This window comes from Lonchura striata, chromosome 5, assembly GCF_046129695.1.
Source record: "Lonchura striata isolate bLonStr1 chromosome 5, bLonStr1.mat, whole genome shotgun sequence".
Lineage (NCBI taxonomy): Eukaryota > Metazoa > Chordata > Aves > Passeriformes > Estrildidae > Lonchura > Lonchura striata.
The window spans coordinates 9,368,955-9,388,146 of record NC_134607.1 but is presented as its reverse complement, the minus strand read 5'-3'; the positions used below and the strand labels follow the sequence as shown (position 1 = coordinate 9,388,146).

General features: G+C 38.8%; 1 protein-coding gene across 1 annotated transcript in view; it reads right to left on the bottom strand.

The window, feature by feature from the left end:
* SLC15A5 (solute carrier family 15 member 5) overlaps nt 1-9,007 on the bottom strand; it is a 28,717-nt gene extending 19,710 nt beyond the window's left edge. The window contains exons 1-4 of the mRNA XM_021535188.2: nt 8,695-9,007; nt 7,002-7,224; nt 2,822-2,991; nt 786-1,006 (exon numbers count right to left, since the gene is read on the bottom strand). Coding sequence (XP_021390863.2) covers nt 786-1,006; nt 2,822-2,991; nt 7,002-7,224; nt 8,695-9,007 — 927 coding nt within the window. The remainder of the gene's footprint in view (nt 1-785; nt 1,007-2,821; nt 2,992-7,001; nt 7,225-8,694) is intronic.
* Between the last annotated feature and the right edge of the window lie 10,185 nt (nt 9,008-19,192).

Below are 19,192 nucleotides of genomic sequence, written 5' to 3'. Positions count from 1 at the left end.
GGGAAGAGGAGAAAGAATGAGGCAGATGGATGGAACATGGAATGATGGCATGAAGAAGTGTCAGTGAAGCAGAATATACCACCTATTTGTAAGAATTTCCTTAAGCAGCATTTTAACACAAATGAGTACAAATGAATTTCTGAGCCAGCTCATAAACTTGTCATTCCAGTCACCTCCAGCTCCAGGATCATTCAGACAGAAAGGAATCTGAAGTGATTGTGTCAGCTTAAGGAGCTTCTGGACACATTTACATCACACACACCTGCTCAGGACAGCCTGACAGAGGGGCTGTGAAAGGGCTGAAAACACACACACCGCCTCTGTAGGACCAGCTGCCACACAAGTCTGTCAAAACAGTGGGAGAAACATGCAACCAAAACAGCAAATAACGATTTGCTACCTCCCCACAAAAGTGATGGAACACTTAGGAAATTGGAAAATTGAATTTTTCAAGAACACTGAGCTTGAGTCTCAGTGTTGGTAACTCTGACATGAGACCATGAGGAGAACAGGACTCTCATGCAAGATGGTTCAGCCAGTAAAAAGGTTCCAAGAAAGAAGCAGCAAGCACTCACACAAGCATCTTAATGAGTCTTGACCAAGTCAATTCTCATTATTTGAAGAGATCAGAGGCCACAGCAAGGTATATTCTTAGGCAATTAGAGCTTCTTTGCAAGGCTGCTCAGCTGGCAAAGTACCAGTTAGAAAAAACACACCTAGAGAGATGGTGGGAAACATGCGTCAGAGCCTATTTCAAGATTTTTGTTTAAAAGCTTTGCACCCACCTGCATAATGCATGTTCTGTAGAGGATCTGGAAAGTGAACAAGGGGAAGAGTCTGGCCAGTGACTTTGTGCCCTCCACCTGAGTCTCACTGTAGTGACCACCATGGTTTTCCTTGGCGTGGTCCAGCCAGTTGGCCACGGCTGTGCTGAGGTAGCGGTAGCGCACACCGCACGTTTTCAGGGCACTAAAAATCACCCCAAAAGTTGTCAGCAGGGAACTGCCTGCAAGCAATCAGAGATGTTAGGCATTGGTATGTTTTTGCCTGCTGTCAAGATAAACACCAGCCACGACAAAACACTTTGGGAGGGAAAGTACAAGCTTGTATATCCATCTTTATGATTTTTTTAGGGAGGGGAAAGGTAATAACTCTGGATTTGTTTTAAAAATTCTCTTTTTAACCCAGTTGGTTCACAACCCAATTGTTACAGAGGCAATCCTGTCCAACAACTATGGAGAAGAGTTCCTTTTATAACCAATTACTTATGTGTTTCTCTGGTTGAGCAGGTAAAAAACAAAGGAAATTAATACTTTCTTTCAATTTATTGAATGCCTGCTGAAGTCTGGTAGCAAGGGAAGGGCAGTAGTGAAGTGAGAAGGAAAAGGAGTTTAAAAAACAGATGAATTAAGAGAATTTTCATGGATGAATTTCAAGGCCAGAATTATCATCTCAGGTCTTCCAAGTAGCATGCAGGACAAAAGAGGAGTTTCCAGTCTAGTACTTAGAATATTAAAACTTATTGACTGGTTACTGGCTTCAGGAATTGCCAGCTTGTTTCTCAGATAAAAAAAAAAAACCTGTTAGCCTCAGGCTTGGGGATGTAGGTTCATTTACCTTTGGCAAACTGCCATCCATACGAAAGGCGGTTGTGGCACTTCTATGTTTTTTTGGATGCTGAAGCACTCCAAACAGTTGAGTATCTATAAACAAATACTTTCCAAAACCAAAGATGAACTAAGACTACAGAATGAAAATGTCTCCCTACTATCTCTGACATGGAAATAATTTTCTAGAAATATCCATTGGCCACTGGAAGCACTTGCTTTCAAGTACTAAGTAAGGGAATTTTATTAGATAAACTAATATTTAAAACCCCCTACCTGTGTGGAATTAACCTGCAGAATGTTGTCACTATAAAGTAAAATCTGAAATAGCATATCAAAATCTGAAAACAGAGAGTTGGTAGTTTTGATTGTTCTCTAAGACTGTACTTGGCAACTATTCTCACCACTCATTGCAAGTGATGTTTAAGTTTCAGACTTAGATTATTTTAAGAGCAAGTCTGAAGACTAAAAGAAAAAAAGTGCAGAATTCCAGAGTGAATTGACTAAGAAGGCAACCACAAAAAAATTGGGACCTGGGGCTCTTCTCAAAGCAGAGTTAGTTTCAGAAGTAAATAAAAAATAACAGGAAATCTGGTATTAGCTCAATTCATTGGCAGAGCCTGTAATTAGATGTTTTAAGTTAGAGAAACATTATTTTGCTTTGTCCTACACTGGAGATTGGACATTGGCAAAAAGGGAATAAGAAGCAGTAATGTGGTGGCACTACTCTGCAAGGGCTTGAAATCAGAAGATGCACTGAGTGCCCCATGACATGCCCAGCAGAGTCAGTAAAGCAGCAGCACAGCTGTGTCCTGGCTCATCTGACCTGGTCTCCAAGATGGTCATGGCCATCTCCTTTCCTTTGGAATGTGAGAAGTTGAGCAGAAAAAAGGCTGAATGAAATGTGGCAAGATTAATTCCATCAGCAGCAGGCATATTACACCTCTTCCTGCACAGGCAAAGGCTGTGACGCATGCCCTGACATGACTGAAACAAACAGGAGTTTACCAGAGACTGCTTCCCACTTTTACAGCCTACCAGGCATCTCCAGAGCATGGACTGAATTTCTCACATGCAGATTTTGGAGGGCTAAAACCCAAGGATCTACCACCAAACAGGGCAGAGTTGTAGAAGAAATAGTTAAGACATGTAAATCAATTTCTTCTGTGAAAGTAATCTCTAAAAATGCTTCCTAAGACAGAGCTGCCTCTTACCTGTTTTGGGTTTGTAAATCATTTCACCCCTAATCATGTGAATTGTGATCATAGCCATAAGCCCAGACACAAATGGGATAAGAAAGCCAAGGTTCCTGGCCACAGACTGCTGGATGTAAGAAATGCTGACAAAGACCACTGCTGAATTCAAATTAACCAGCCAATGAAACCTGGAACACAGAGACAAGAGAGAGAAAAGTGGAGAGGCTGAGTAATATAAAAGCCTTTACAGAAGATTAAAACATCCAATTAAAGGCATGGTTAAGTATAGTAATCATGGACAGCATCAGTACCATGCACACATTAGCACAGCAATTAAAACATATTTTCACTCAAATGTCTCAACTCCAAGAGGTATATGATTAAAGTAAGTGTACTAAGCCAGCAGAGCTGAACAAATTATCAGTCTGGTACTGGAAATATTCTTGTGGGTGACATTAATTAGATACATCAACATTTATAATTTACACATTTAATATCTGGTAACAAGTTTTGTGTATGAAATATCATCCAATCATATGCTAAGATTAAGAGAGAAATGTCTTAATGCCACCACCCTTTGGTTAAGAAATCTTAAGTGTTAAAAAATTGTATGAAATATTAAAATTTGATTTATCAGTTATTAGTTGCAAGGCTCAGCTTGAATTTTTGTTGGCTTCTGGAATATCTTGATAAGGAGTTTCCCAAACATAATTTTCTGAGACTGTAATTTGTCATAGAGGTGCTTCCCAATTAAGTACTGAGCCCCTCCTAACCACAGGAGACTTCCAAAGGATAAATCACACACTCCTGGGAGCAGATGTTATACCACTAGTGGCAGGCCTACTGCAGTTTGGAACCCCTGAAAAGAGCACAATTATTGAGGAGTACTGTCCCAACATGTCAAAGTTTGCAGTCTGGAAGAAACTGCAAGAAGAGATTCCTCTACCTTTGCTGGAGCCGTAGCAAAATGATTTCATTTAAAGGTGAAATAGACAATTACAAAACTTAATACATATTACTGGAAGAAGAAAAGCTCATTTTCTTATTCAGCGCCACTTCTGCATCATGCATGCTGTTTGAACTTGAGTATTTGGGCTAATGAATCTAGAATTATCTTCTCAGTGACAAAAGATTTGGAATTATGTTACTTGATGATGACACAGTTGAAGGGATTTTTGTACATAAAAATATTGACCCATTAAACTAAAGCTTTTAAGACAAATATAATTATATGACTCATTTGGCTAGAACTTGTGTAAAAGTTTAGAATCAATCCTTAACTGACAATTACTAAGTTAGAAGCTTCAGTGGCTGTTTTCCAAACTTTCTAAAGAAGTGTGCCCGAGCTATCTGAAGTCCTGACATTTTTCATGACTCTATGAGTGTTTGTCTGGAAATAGGAAAGAACACCCAAAGAAAACCCTGAAGAGCAGGAAAAACAGGAGAGCACTTTCACTTTTCACTGCTGCATGGCAATGCACTTTATGACTGAAATGTAAAATTACTGTCCTTTTACAAAACTGAGAAGAATAAAACCCAGCCAATGTGTTCAGCAATCCCTATGGCCAAAACAAGAAAGATGAACTGACCTCAACACCCATGCTGGAATTTTTGGGTGTGCTCATATTGCACTGACAGCAGCAGAACAGTATTCAGGCCTTTATTACATAAAGAGTCTCAGAGCTCACATCAGGGCATGGCAGATTAGTTAGATACATCAAGATGAATATTCTGTATAGTTTTGCAGGGATGAGCTCCCTCCTGAAACTTCAGAACTCTGAGGCCTCTTCACAAGGAGAGCCAAAAGCCAACTTGTGGGGCTCATTTCAAGAATGCAGTTCAGAGGCAAACTTAAATGCCACAAGCCCACAAAAACCTAATACTCTTCTTAAAACATTTTGCAGAAATGCATTTGTGGTGAAAACTTTAAAGAAGTAACATCCAGGTGATTCTTATTGAGAAATATTGTTCATTTTCATATGTCTTTTTAGGAGCAGGTCAGTTTTCTCAGAATCACTATGGAGTTCTCTGCAAAAACAAACTGGAGGGAAAAATCCCAAAGAGGTAGAAAAAGTTTTTAAAAAGTCAAAGTGTATTGAGGAAAATGGCAGAAATTGATCTGCAATATATGGAAACAAAACAGAGAGTGAGGGTGGAAAACACCACTGGTCCCACATTCTCTGCAGTTTTTTACAAGTCTGCAAGACAAGATACAGCTCTGCCCATTCTCACTGTAGCCTTTGCTCTCTCTGCTCCCACAGACAGAATGTATTTCTCCTGCTGTAAAACAGTACCAGACTATAACCTTAACCCTGGAAATGCAGAAGGCCCTAGAAAAATTTAATCCAACAGAATCCAAGTTTCTTCTTCACTTAGGATTGGCATAGTCTGTTTATTTATAAGGTCAGAGCAATAGTACATACTGCAGCTTAGAACCATGCTGTAAGATGTGCCAAGCAATCTTCTTGAAGGATTGAATTAGAAAACAGGTAATTACCAGGACTTTTAACCCAATAATTTGAATTGTTTAAATAAAACTTGGCTAAAACCAGACTCAAACCCATCAAAAGTATGCCATTCCATTTTATATAATTTTAAAATTCAATCCCAGGACAAACACCCATCAAGAGAGAGCAGGCTACCAAGAAAAAGTGATTATATTCTGAGGGGTTGAATGAGGTCACTAATGCTTAGAATGGACCCCCCATTTTTCTAAATTTTGAGATGGCATTCCAAAGCCCCTCCTTGGGTGCCAGTGCAAAAATTAAAATTTTTTGAATCGCACATGTGCCTTTCTTGATACTTCCAAAGTTCCAAGAACTGACCCATTTGGATTCCCCCAAGGAACTTTTTATTCGTATTATATCTCCTGTGTAATCAACACTGAGAAATGTCACTTTGATTAAACACAACTCTGAATGGCCAAGACCACAGTACAATAAACTCTCCAGAGGTATCCTTCAGAACAACTGATTGCTCTCCAGTCTTAATCCCCCAGAGTCTTATTTAATCAAAATGATGTTGCTAATTAAGGATTAAAACTCAGAATAGAGTAAAAAGGAAGGTTTTTTTTCCTCTTCTCTCCTATGGGCAGGTCAAGGAGGCAGAATCTGCTCTAAGGAACTAAACAGTCTCATCCACCTTTGGTAAAGCTACTTTATTCACTGAAGTTTGGATTTAATTCAAAACTCCTTGATATTAACATAATTGGAGGAAAAAAGAATAGCCAGGAAAGCCATCCCCAAAGGAGGAGAGATCTGATTCACCAAGATCTTAATTGATTCTTCAGCATTGCATTGTTAATACGCAAATGTGCTCAGTTTTTATTTTAATAACCATTCATGTAAAGGTGAAAGAAGGGGGCAGTTTAGGGCTTTCTTTCACCCTGACTTGAAGTAGGAATATGGAGAGTCCCACTGCATGGTTTAACCAGAAAATATAGGACTCTCTGTAGGGTTACAGAAGGGGAAAATAAGGGTAACCAAATCATCCAAAATTACCGCCCTAATACATGGAGAAAGAAATAATTCATGAAAAAAAAAAAAACAACAACAACAACAAAAAAACCCCAAACTCTAACTTTTAGGAACCATTTTAAGACCAATTATTCCTAAAGAATAATAATAAAAAAAACCCAACAAAATACAAATGCTAAGTGGTTCATCAGATGCCAGAACTTGGCAGCAGCAAAGCTGAAATAATACAGCAGATCCCTACCAGTGAGTTTAATTTGAGACAACTCACAAGCCTGACTTCCAGCAAACCAGCTGCTAAAAATTTACCCTGATGTAAATACCAATATATCATTGAATTTTGCCACTGTTATGGAGCAACATATATCCTAATATATCCTAAAGGCATAGCCATGTTAAAGGCAGAAAACCAAATGGAGTATGTTGTTCCAACAGCAAAAAGGTTAGCAAGTCTTGAGTATTTGGGCAAATTGTTGTGTTTAATCCTGAAAACTCTGACTGAGCATTTCTGTAGGTGGCCAAAATAGATTATCATCTATTAGCAAAAGGAAAAAGTCAGGAAAAGTTTTAACTTTTGGGAATTCTTCCAGAATCTCAAAGTTCTGCAATTGAAATCAAAATGTGAAACCCACCATCCACAGAACCTTTGAATTTCAGCGGTGCATTTCAAGGCAATGCTCTATCACTCCCAACAGCTATTTAGCCAACACTAAATTATTACCAACCAGTTGAAAAATGACAGCAGCTCCTTTGGCCCACAGTCCTCAAGGCTGTAGGCACTCAGTGGGCACACAATGGCTCTTATGCCTCCTATTCCCAGGCTGGCTGTGAGGAGTGCAAAGTAGAACAGGATTTTCTGCTCCCTTTTGGGAAGGGCGAGGAGAATGTGCCGTCTGTCGATGTGAACGTCTTCAAACGGGAATGACACCACAGGTAACAGTGCCGTGCCTGGAAAGGAAAGAAAATCGTCATTGGAAAGGAATTTGAACCAGATTAATATAACTAGTATGTTTTAGAGCAGGTATATTCTATGCAGGTATGAAAAGACAGATGGAGAATCAAAGATAAACAACAGAAAAGTGTAAAGAAGGAGAGGCAGAAACTTTTTTGGTGTTGCTATGTAAAGCAATACCACTATGGACCTCTGAGAAACCAAACCTCCTCTGAAGTGCCTTCAAGAATTCAGGTTCTTTCATCAACTGAACCACTAACCAAAGAAACTCACAAAAAATCTCACAGTGGAGTTCAGCTTTTTTTCTGCATCTTCTAAAATCACAGAATTGTAATAGGAATAATAATTTAATAAATAAATTCTCAAAACTTTTGTGGGAAAAATTCTTTATTCTGTAGCAGCTTCATAGAAAATATGATTTTCATAAAATTTAACTAAAGAAGCACTGCCACAAATTGCATTTGCCTCTTCTAGTCTGCAAAGCAAGTCCTTCAGATTTAGTCAGCTGTAGATTTTTCAAGTTTTAATGGACACTAAGCTTAAAATATATTGGTGTTTCAACAGCACCAGTATTAGCCATTACTATGACTGTGCATTACACTTTATTATATCAGGAACGTTTAATGATTTATCTCCAAAGGAAGAAATGCTCTAGTTAAAACCATACCCAAAGGCACACACAGACATTGCTTCATCTCACTGAAAGCTGCAAAGTTGAAAACACCACAGTGCATTTTGCAGAGGAGGAGCTAAATAAGCAGCTGCTGAGGAGGCTGGAGAAAACAGATGCCAAACACCACATTTCTACAAGAAGATCAATAAAACACCAGGCAATCCCTGGGCTGGCACCTGTTGGAATCTTTGGTATTGAGATGATTCCGAGATAGTAGAAAGTCTCTGTCAGCCCTGTTGCCAAAGAAGAACTCATAATTCATCTGTGCTGGTTTTCAAGGTTGTTTATTCTTGCTTATCTCTAACATGTTCTGCAGGTCTGTCCTGCAGGGCGGCATGTGGGGCTCTGCCCTCAGTGGGATGTTACAAACATTAAATACCAGAAACTATGTGTGCTGTATTTACAATAATGTGCCAATATCTGTCACCTACATTGAAAAGTGTGTCCCCAGCCTAAACCAATAGAAAAATGCCAACACTACAGTGAAACATGGAGGGCATGAAGAAGAAGAAAAAGGACAAAACACACCAAATTTCCTCCATCTTGTGTCCTTTGGACCCCTAATCTAGAATCCTAAAAATTTACTTTTGCACCTGTGCCACACTTAATTATTACTTATATCAAACACTCAGAGTTTGTAATTCATCCTGTAAGATTGAAAACTCTTTTCCATGGACAGAGATCACAGACAGTGTCTCTGGGGGCTCTGTACAGGGGTGTTCCTGACCCCCTGCCAGGGTCCCAGACCTTCCAGGGCAGCCGGAAGGAAGCCCTGGACACCCACAGCACCCACCTAGGAAGTGCAGGAACATGCAGATGCACACCAGCTTGGTCCTCCCCATCAGGTACTCTGCGAGCCAGCCCATCAGCACAGGTGTCAGTGTGGAGGTGCCCACGAAGCACATGTTGACCATGGCTGCCTGGTGGCTGCGGTAGCCCAGCTTGGCGGTGCAGAAGAGGATCATGTTGCACACGATGCCGAAGAACGTGAACCTCTCGCACAGCTCCACCAGCAGCACGCAGACAGCCTCATGGAGCTTCTTCTCAGCTTCGGGCAGCTTCCCAGCATGGCTGCTTCTCCCAGGTTGTTGCTCCTTGCCAGCCATGTGGTTCAAAAATCCCTTCTCTTGCGGGTCTCTTCTGTCTGCATCAGGCATGCCTGTCTTTTTATTTTTTGAGCAGATCAGCTTGAGTTACAGGTGCTCCTCCACTGTCATTAGCAGACTGGTAAGAGTCTAGCTTTGAATTCCACACTCTGCTACTACAATTTCCTAGGGCACCTGTCACTTTTGAGATATTACATATAGGATCAAAGAATATTTAAAAAAACACCCCAAAATCAAAGAACTACATGAACATTTCAGTTTCTGAATATAGCAACATTAGGAAGTTAAGTAGTTTATTTAATTAGTTCACTTGGGGGTGAAGGAGATTTCTCCCCAGAATTATATTACCTATTAAATTATGTGAATCCAATACTGTATACTAAACTCAATCTGTATGTTAAAGATAAAGGTTTAAACACACATGAAAGCTAACATTTTCAGCAGAATTCAAATAACAGATTGAGAAAATAATTTGGTTAAAATTATCCAACACTTTAATTAGGCAACAAGTGAAAAACTGCAAGTAGATAAACACAGGGTTTGTTTTTTTTTTTTAAGGTTAACATTATCAAATAAATGTGCTATTTCTTTCTATTTCTGGTTGAAATTCAGATAAAGGTAATTATAAAAATAAGCAATGCTAATAGGTTTAAGTTAGAAAAACATTTTAAAATAAAGTAAGTTTAATATATTATCAAAATTAAAAAGAGGAACCTAAAAATTGCCTAGCTCAAAACTGTTACTTAAGGCAGATTCTGCCCTGTAGCTACGATGCACCAGAAGGGGCAGGGGCACAAGCAATGTTTTATTTTTTCTTTCATATCAAACAAAAGCTATTACAACCTTGAAATGGAATTAGGAAGTGCCAAACTAAGTGCTTTATAATGTTCTTCCTACTTTATCCCAGGTCAGCTTCTCCATTTTGTGGAGCTCATTAAGATCACTAACACCTGATCAGAATGCCCAGATCTGCCAATGGAAGCATCCCACATCTATCTGGTGCAAATGTGAGTACATGCACAAGTTACAAGGAAGTGGAACACCAGGTCAGCTTCCCTGAACAGAGCTCTTAGTGTTTCTGATGTCATTTTTTGAGAGGTGGTTTCTGCTGTTTGCTTCCAGCTGTCCTTATAACTGCTCAAATTTGGCCTCTTCAGATCTATTTAGGATATGAGAACTACTACATCACAAAACAGAAGCACAATAGTATATAACCAGTATGGATAAAGAGTCCAAGATTACCTAAAAAAAAAAAAAAAAAGCAATTGTGATTCAAACATAAGCCTAAAAAATCTGAAGCTGAAATCTAAGTAGTAATAGGTTTTCTCCTATAATTAAATATATTTTAAACCTATTTCAAGTCTAAAGCAAGAACTCAGACAGCAAAAACATCATAGTTTTCAGAGACATTAAATTGGGGATGAAAACAGCTGTGACTTATAACATGCCAATAATTACTTCTGTTTTCTGATCCATGACAGCTAAAATGATCCTCCTTTGAGCAAACCAGCCAGAGAAGTCAAAAGCATTACTCAGCTTGGTTTCTTATTCAAAGTCTAAAGAAGCCAATCTCAAATCAACAGAGGACAGAGAAAAGCATTTTACCTCAGAGGTGCACATATCTTCTGTTGCATGAACAGAACATCTTCATGTTTTATCTAACTGCTCACAAATTAAATAATTTTTTCTTTTTCTTTAAGCAAATACAACTGTATTTTCTTTACACAAACACAACTGTATTTTAACATCAGATAGAAAACATAAGGACAAATAAACTCTTGCTCCCATAGACACTTGAATTTAAAATACTCTGTTTTCCTTCAGAGTGACGAGTTTACCTGTTCTCATGGGTGCTGGCAGCTCACAGTGAATCACATCATGGGAACCAGTACAGAGAAAAGGGCTCCTAGCTGGGATGGCTCTTAGTCCTCATGTGGTTTCATTTACCCAAATTTTGGAGTTACAAGCTGGGAAAAGGGCATAATTGACCAAGCCTTATAAATGTCCCAGGAAGCAGGAATTGGGTGATTTTCATGATTACTTTTGAATTGCCTTTGCTTGTGATCAATGAGGGTTGTGGTGGTGACAGTCCCAGATCAATCAGTACATGATTAACATATGCAGTGCTAAGAGAATGTAAAGCTTCATCTAACTATAGGATCTTTATTGATTTACCTTTTTAATCACCTCTACAGTAATTATAGGTGGTCAGTCTATTTACTTGACATGTTTTCTTGTGAATTCTAGTTGAATTATTTGGCATTCAACTGGTTTATTCTTACCCAAGGTAATAGAACTGCATAAAGCTTGATGAAAAACCTTTATTATTCTCATTAACATATGTAGAGCTTTATATATACTAGAACTCCTAGAAACTGGACACATAAAATAACTTCTATTTCAAAATCCAGCCCTTCTGGCAGTACTTCTGTCTGTCAATAAGGACTTTGTGTGTTTTTTTAAACAAATCTTCTTTAAAGATCTGAAAATGTGGCAGTCACATCTTGGAGAGAGGTTTATAAAAATAGTTGTTTCTCACATGGCAGTGTCAGCCCATGAGAGGTCTGGCTGTTAATGAAAGAGCTGCTCTTTGGTACCTTACCACCCCAGGTTAAAGGTTACTTCTTCTCATACTAGAACCAACACATTAACATTAGGCAAGTGAATTAAGTTGCTCAGGTTGGAACAGAAATTTTCTATTAATTTACTTTGACAAGGGATAATTGTCAGTGTTTTTTTGTAGAGGTAATTTACTGAAATAAAAGAGGCAGAACTTCAGTGTTCAGCACAACAGTTCTTCTAGCTAAAAGGGAGTAGTGGCTTTAAACCTCTGTTTGTGCTCTAGAAAGGTCAGTCTCTCTAATTTTTTAGTAAATTTAATTCAGCTTTACTCCTACTCTTTTAAAGAGCATGTGAGAGGTGTTACCCATCATCATGGCAGTAGCTGTGGTTCCTGCTAAATATCTGGGGTTGGAAACAGAATTGATATGGACAAGGCTGACAGTGCAACACAAGAATTTTGACACTTGTAAATAAAACATTACATGGGTCAAATCTTTCTAGCTAGCACCAGGATTCCCATGAACATGCATGGTTTGAGAAGCTGGCTCAATGATCACTGACTTGAGGACTGCAATTTAAAAGACTGAAGAAATGCAGAGCAAAAGGTTCATAGTTAAAAAAAAAATAATAGGGCAAACTTTGTCTTTTTCTATTAATTTTTTTGTTCTTTTTTGGTCCCTTTTTTTTTTATCTTTAGGTGCCACATTGGACAATGTGTTGATTCCTATGCCCTACATCTTATTTCACAGGGAATATTTGTTGAAATTGTTACTTCAGAAAACTATTTCAGTGATTTCTGCACTGCTGTCACCAGTCTTGGAGTACTCAGGCCTGAGAGAGAACTGTGACAAAATATGGCAGTGCTTCTTTTGGAGTTCCCAGAATTTCAAACCCATATCTGATGCTTCTGAGAAACTTCATCGACATCAGTACAAATGCTGCCTAGTATTTTTCTGACTACGTACCAGAAGAATTAATACATGCAAACCCCAAGGGCTTGTGAAACATGTAAAAGGTCAATTAAGAAACTGAAATGAAGTCATCATGAGTTTGAGAAAGCAAATTTGTGAAATCTGTTATGTTAGAAAATTACTAAAAATAAAATTGCTTTATATTCTATAAAGATCTCTCAAATGTTTTAAAAGGACACTTTAAAGGCTGAAAAATGGCATCTATGAAATGACCAGTTCTTAAAATTACTTGATTATATGAGAAATTCTCTGAGAAGTTCGGGAACTATGGTACCACATTACTTTGAATAATTTTATTCTCCTTTTGGTAAGTATTTTTGCAAAAGTTTCAACACCAAAGCTATTAACTGGCAACCTCACCCACTTCTGCCTTGCTGCAGCAGGGATGTTATGTCTCTTTTTTAATGGCCACTTTTTTCTGTGAAAGTGCAGGATCAAGTTGAGACTTTAAATTTATGCAAAAGCTGTATTTTAAGAGATATATTTGCTTTTTCCTAATATAGTAATAATCAAAAATAGTGTGGGAAAGCCATTTTCTTTATTCTGTTGAAATGCAGCAGATCAAGAAAGATAATTAAATCCCTCTCCCAAGAGGTCCTGGTGGAGAGTGTAGACAGGACATCTGCCATAACTTTTTTTCCTCTGCTTGTCCTGCAAAAGCTTTCTCCCTGAATCCCACTTTCCCCCAGTGTACTTTTGCATCTCTCTCTTTCTGATTTAAGCAGGAGTGTGGCAAAAGCACAGAAAGGAAGAAGGAATTCCACGGCTTTTCCCATGGCACCTGGAGCAGGACAAGAATGCACAAGATGTTTGTGGGAGTCCAAGGCATCCCTCTGGCTGCCCTGGAAGGTCTGGGACCTGGCAGGGGGTCAGGAACCCCCCCCTGTACAGAGCCCCCAGAGACACTGTCTCTGATCTCTGTCCACGGAAGAGTTTTCAATCTTACAGGATGAATTACCAACTCTGTGTGTTTGATATAAGTAATAATTAAGTGTGGCACGGGTGCAAAAGTAAAATTTTAGGATTCTAGATTAGGGGTCCAAAGGACACAAGATGGAGGAAATTAGGTGTGTCTTGCTCTTTTTCTCCTTCTTCATGCCCTCCATGTCTCACTGTAGTGTTGGCATTTTTCTGTTGGTTTAGGCTGGGGACACACTGTTCAACGTAGGTGACAGATATTGGCACATTATTGTAAATCCAGCCCAGGGAGTTTCTGGTATTTAATGTTTGTAACATCCCACTGAGGGCAGAGCCCCACATGCTGCCCTGCAGGACAGAGCTGGGCAGGGCAGCAGAACATGTTAGAGATAAACAGAATAAACAACCTTGAAACCAGCACAGACCAATTATGGCTTCTTCTTTGGCAGTGGGGCAGAGAGACAGAGACTTTTACAATCTCTGAATCATCAATACCACAAATTCTGACAGACGTGAACACACTGGAGCGAGTGCAGTGAAGGGCTGTGAAGATGCTGGGGGCTGAAGCATCCCTCACAAAACCTGGGAGAGCTGGCACTGCTCATCCTGGAGCAAAGAAGGCTCGGGGGTTCTTTTTAATGCATAAATATACTTGGAGGGAAGGGCAGAGACAGGCTCTCCTCAGTGCTGCCCACTGACAGAAGAAGAGGCAACAGGCACAAAACGAAACAGAGGGAACTCAATTTAGGAATAATTAAAAACTTGTGAGGTTGTCAAATATTGAAAGAGGTTACCCAGAGAGGATGAAGTGGAATCTTCACTCCTGAAGATATCAAAAACATGACTGGAGACAGTGCTGAGCCAGCTGCTGCAGGTGACTGCTCTGAGCAGGTGAGGTAGAGTAGAAAATTGCCAGAGGTTCATTCCAACCTCAACCATTCTGTGATGCTGAGCAGCAACACTAAATACTTTGGCAAAGTAGACTCTAAGCAAGGTGAAGAGAAGAAAAAAGCTTCTTGCCCAGTTGTTGAGCATGACCTCTCTGAGTGAGGAATTTACTTTGCACTCTATGAGTGCTAATTTATTTTGATAATTTTTTTTCAGGGAGATGGTTTTAAAATTGCTGATCCTCAAACCTTTACTATAAATGAGAATTATTTTGGCATGATTACCCTGTTCCTTCAAACCATACATGTTTTATTTTGGGGATTTTATTCAAACATATATAATTATCTATGCTAACCAGTTTATCATATGTTCTAAGGCTTTTGTCTTTATTGCACCTAGCTGACAGTTTTATAATTCAAGTGTAATTGAATTGCAATTATTTTTTATGATGCATGGTGTGGTTTTATATCATGTTGTTGGCACATATTCTTTATGGTGTCATTTGGTCTAATGGGAAAATTAGAAGTAGCTCTATCATATAGAAAGATGGCTTTTTTGTGTCATGTTATAGTTTGTAGATGGCACCCAGGATATTTTCTTTTGACATATAGATTTTTAGGCAGAGGCTGAAATGAGATTCTAAAGCAGAGTTCACAGTTAAGACAATATTATCTGTACATCTAAGATGATTTCAACTTTTCTCCCGCAGTGACAGTTCATTTATATTCAAGCCCATTTAGCAGACTGTGGTTAGTATTCTAAAATACATATATAAGTACTGTGTAGTGGTGGAGTTTCTGCCCTAAATTAATCTCTGATCCAAAAGAACTGGTTTCAGAGACACCAGAAAAAGGTGTCAGCAGCAGGGGATTGACAGCAGATCTCCCACTTCACTGAAGAGACTTCCAACCACTGCAGTGCCTAAATAGTCTTTAATCTCTCCTGCTGGAGCTTCACATTGTGTCAAGCATTGTGAGCTGTATGGGAGCTGACTTTGTTAACCTAGAGATTAGGGCTGCTCTCCTGGAATTTGGGAAGAGGCAAATGCAAGGCTCCATGTCAGTGAATAGTTAATTATGTCTACAGAAGAGAAATTTTTCAATAGACAGGAGAGAGAAAGCATCATCTCAGAAAAGAACAGTTTTGGCCCAAGAACGATAGAAAATGAGAGCTAAATGCTGGACCCAGCAGAACATCCTTTTACAAAGGGAAAAGTATTCAAAAAAGTACTCAAAGTTTTCAGTTTTATCCACAAAATAATATCTGGGGTCTCATAAATTTGCACGGGATGTGTCAATGGTTGTATGAACCCCAGACTCTCTGCCCATATAAAATCACCCAGATGATCACATACAAGTTCATGGCAAGAAGTTTCAGACAGCACTCTTGAAACCTTTTCTATTTCCCTTATATGATCATACACATTTCTGCCTTGTAAGCTAGTACAGAAATAAGTGTAACATAATTCTATTTATCCATCTGCAAACTTGAATGTCCACAAGCTGAGAACTGTGTGAGTCACTACAGACCCTGTCTACAGTGCCTTGTGTGGCTTGATTTAGGGAGAAGCTGGCAGAATTTAAAATATTTCTCTTGTAATGACCAATATTTTCTCATTAAAACTGATTTTTGATCGAGTTTTTGGTCTTCATGACAGGTCAGCATGGTCAACAGGTAAAGAGAGGTGATGCTTCCAGGTACAATGTCCTTTGTTGTCAGCAGTTTGCCTAAAATGAGCAAAACTGAAGTTACACTCCTAATGTGGGGATATATACAGCAGAACTGTTACAAAATTAGCCTCAACTGAAATACACCAGATGAACTTTTTCAACTCCATTTACTGTTAAACCTGGCTGATTTGGAGCAATACAGATGACAGAAGGCTTGCTCAATCCTTTCCAGTGATGGAATGGGTGGGTGCTGGATGCTTTCAGCTGCAGAGGTTTATTCAGAAGGTTCATTTTTTTCATGCCTCAAACACTGATAACAACACATCACCTACCTTTATAGCTGGCTGCACCTCTGGGCCTCTGCTATTTGATGATGTGAATGCACCTTTTGCTAACTGCATTTGGCTCTTTAAGACATCACTGACTTTCCCAAAGCACAGTTGCTCCCACTTATATTGCAGCCTATGAGATCTGAATTAGTATTTGGAAATGCTGTTTTCAATTTCCACTTAAAAATCACACCACAGCCATCAGTGGCTCCTCTACCTGCTATTCAGTGCTCACAAGGAATATTTGTCATGTTCAATACAAGAGATGTCTGCAACATCTGCCCAGGCAATTTTGAAAGCATGGAAGCAATTTAAGAGAAATAGAACTAGAATAATTATTACCTTTATTTACATTTGATACATCTGTAAAAGTCAGAGATATTGATTTTTAAACACTGGACTTTAAATTTCAATTTAAGTGCTGGTGTGTGAATTTCAGGACAGAAATACAATTGTTTACATGGAATAAACTGAGTTTAAAAATAATCATTCTCCATTTTGAGGCATACAATATACTAAATTTTGAAAAATTCTTTTTTTTTTAGAGAGGTGCACCTGAATGTGTGATTCCAAAACAATATAATCAGACCAAATAGCTTTAGCAAAGATAGCAATTCAAAGCTTTTAGTGCAAATGCATCACAAATGCTCGCACTTTGAAATTCTCTTTCTAAGGTTGTGTTTACAGACTTTGCCACAATAATAGAACAAAAATATCTTTGATGATTTAGCAGAGAAAAGGGTGGTACTGAAAAAGAGATGAGAAAGAATGGAATGCAAGACACTATTGAAAAATAATTGATACTGTTACAGGAAGAGAGCGTAAACTCAAAAAGAAAGAAAAAAGAGAGAAATAAATTTGGTATTAGGTGCTCACATTTTACAGTTAGATACATAAGTGTTTGTACATCAGTAGTTTAGTCACATTCATAATGCACATTGACCTAAACCTACATTTGAGTTTCTCAGCTTTTTTCCCTATTGCTTTCTCCTTGACAGACTTTTTGAAGATCTTAGATATGAAATCTCTTAGCGAGATGAACATCAAGTAATTGTATTTGTGGCAGAAGAGATGAAGGTGGAGGAATGCAAACCAAGTTTTGGCTATTAGACTAGGATCTGATAGGAAAAGAAAAACACAAGGACACCCTAATTTCCTCGCCCAGCTCCCCTGGCTGAGCTGGAATGGAGGAGGAGAAGCTTACATGCCAAGTAATGCACAGGGAGACCACACATCACCAAAAATATTTGCCTTTCTCCATGTGTAACAGTGGGCATCAATTTCAGAGAGAAGACTTCAAGTTTTAACACAAAAAAAAAGTTTGGCAAGTGTTCCAAGGGATGAGGAAGACATCTTTGGTTCCAGTGTCTTTTCACAATTTCAAGTTCCCACTCCATGGAGTTTATGTCTCTCAGATTATCACACTGCACTACCTGAAAATAAACACCGAATTCAGATCAGTTCTTACACTTATGGATAACAGAGCACACAGATTGGTCTGGCTCCTTCCAAGAGAAAAGAATCATGCTTCCTGCTAGAAAAAAAATGGCAGGGAGACATTTAATGTGATTGCAACTAACTGTTAAAATCCACCAGGCAGCTGTCAGGAGAAAAAACATAGCAGAGGTATATTGTCCCACTGCAGAGATGTTACATTTATAAGATAATCTCCAGCACAGCACTCATAGCTCATGTTTGTTCACATCCTTCAGAGGAATGCTTTCTAATCATCCAGAGAGGTTTACAGTGTTGTGTTGAGTTAACACCAGTGGAAATCAGGCCAGCAAGCAGGATATCCATCATGAACAGCTGTACAGCACCTGTGTGTGCTGTGCGAGTGGCTGCTGCCTCCAGTTTGGTGAAGAAATCACAATACACATTTTTCACAGTGAAGGATTTTGGCAGTCACACAAGCACACTTTAATGAAGCTGTAAAATCCTGTTGGAGCTGTAAAATCCTGAGCAGATCTAGGCTTAAATTTGAAGTCTTAAAATTGTTTCTTCTCATGGTCCATAGCGTGTTTTGCCTCTGGATTTTGCAGGTGGGATGGGCAGAGTTTACCCTTCTCTGCTAGACAAAATAAAATACGCCAACCAAGAGCAGGCAGGAGTTCAAGTCTTTGGCATTGAACAAGGGAAAGAATTAGGTTTCAAAATATGTGCATGAAAGTATCCATTAATATATTTGCTGTGATATGCAGTAATGTGTTTAGAATGCATCTTATCAGTGCACCAACTGTCTTCCAAGTAATTTGTGAATTTTCAGTGTGAATGTGTATCCAGAGGCTCAACCTGATAGTCTTGAAGAGCGTCAATTTTCACAGGATGTCTCTAACCAGTCACTCCTGCAAACATTGTCTGCTGCTAATTATGTCTGGCACGTTTCTGTCAGGTAGGCAAGGAATGTTGTTTGCCATGTTAGAGATGGGTCAGTTATGGTACAGAGAAACTGTGGCTCCCTTGCAAATTAACTGCAGGGCCAAATATAGAAATAAAGAATCCTAAAGAAGATTGGGGGGAAAACTAAGATCCTAAATAATGACCCTACTCACATAAGGTTGAATCAAAGCCACTCCAAATTTTACATGGGAGAGGGAAAAAAAAAAGAAACCTTTTTAAAATATTCAACAATGTGACAATCAGACCATGGGTTTTACATGTGGGGCACACTGTTTAAAGCCCTTCTGTCATGATACTGAACATTGTGTCTTGCTGGGGGAATAACCCACAGAAATTTCCTAGATGTTCTAGATTTAATATTTATTCTAGATATAATATTTCAGATAGTCTCTAAATCGCTCTGCCTTGCAAAACTTTAAGTGAATCTGATTTTTTGAAATCAGACAT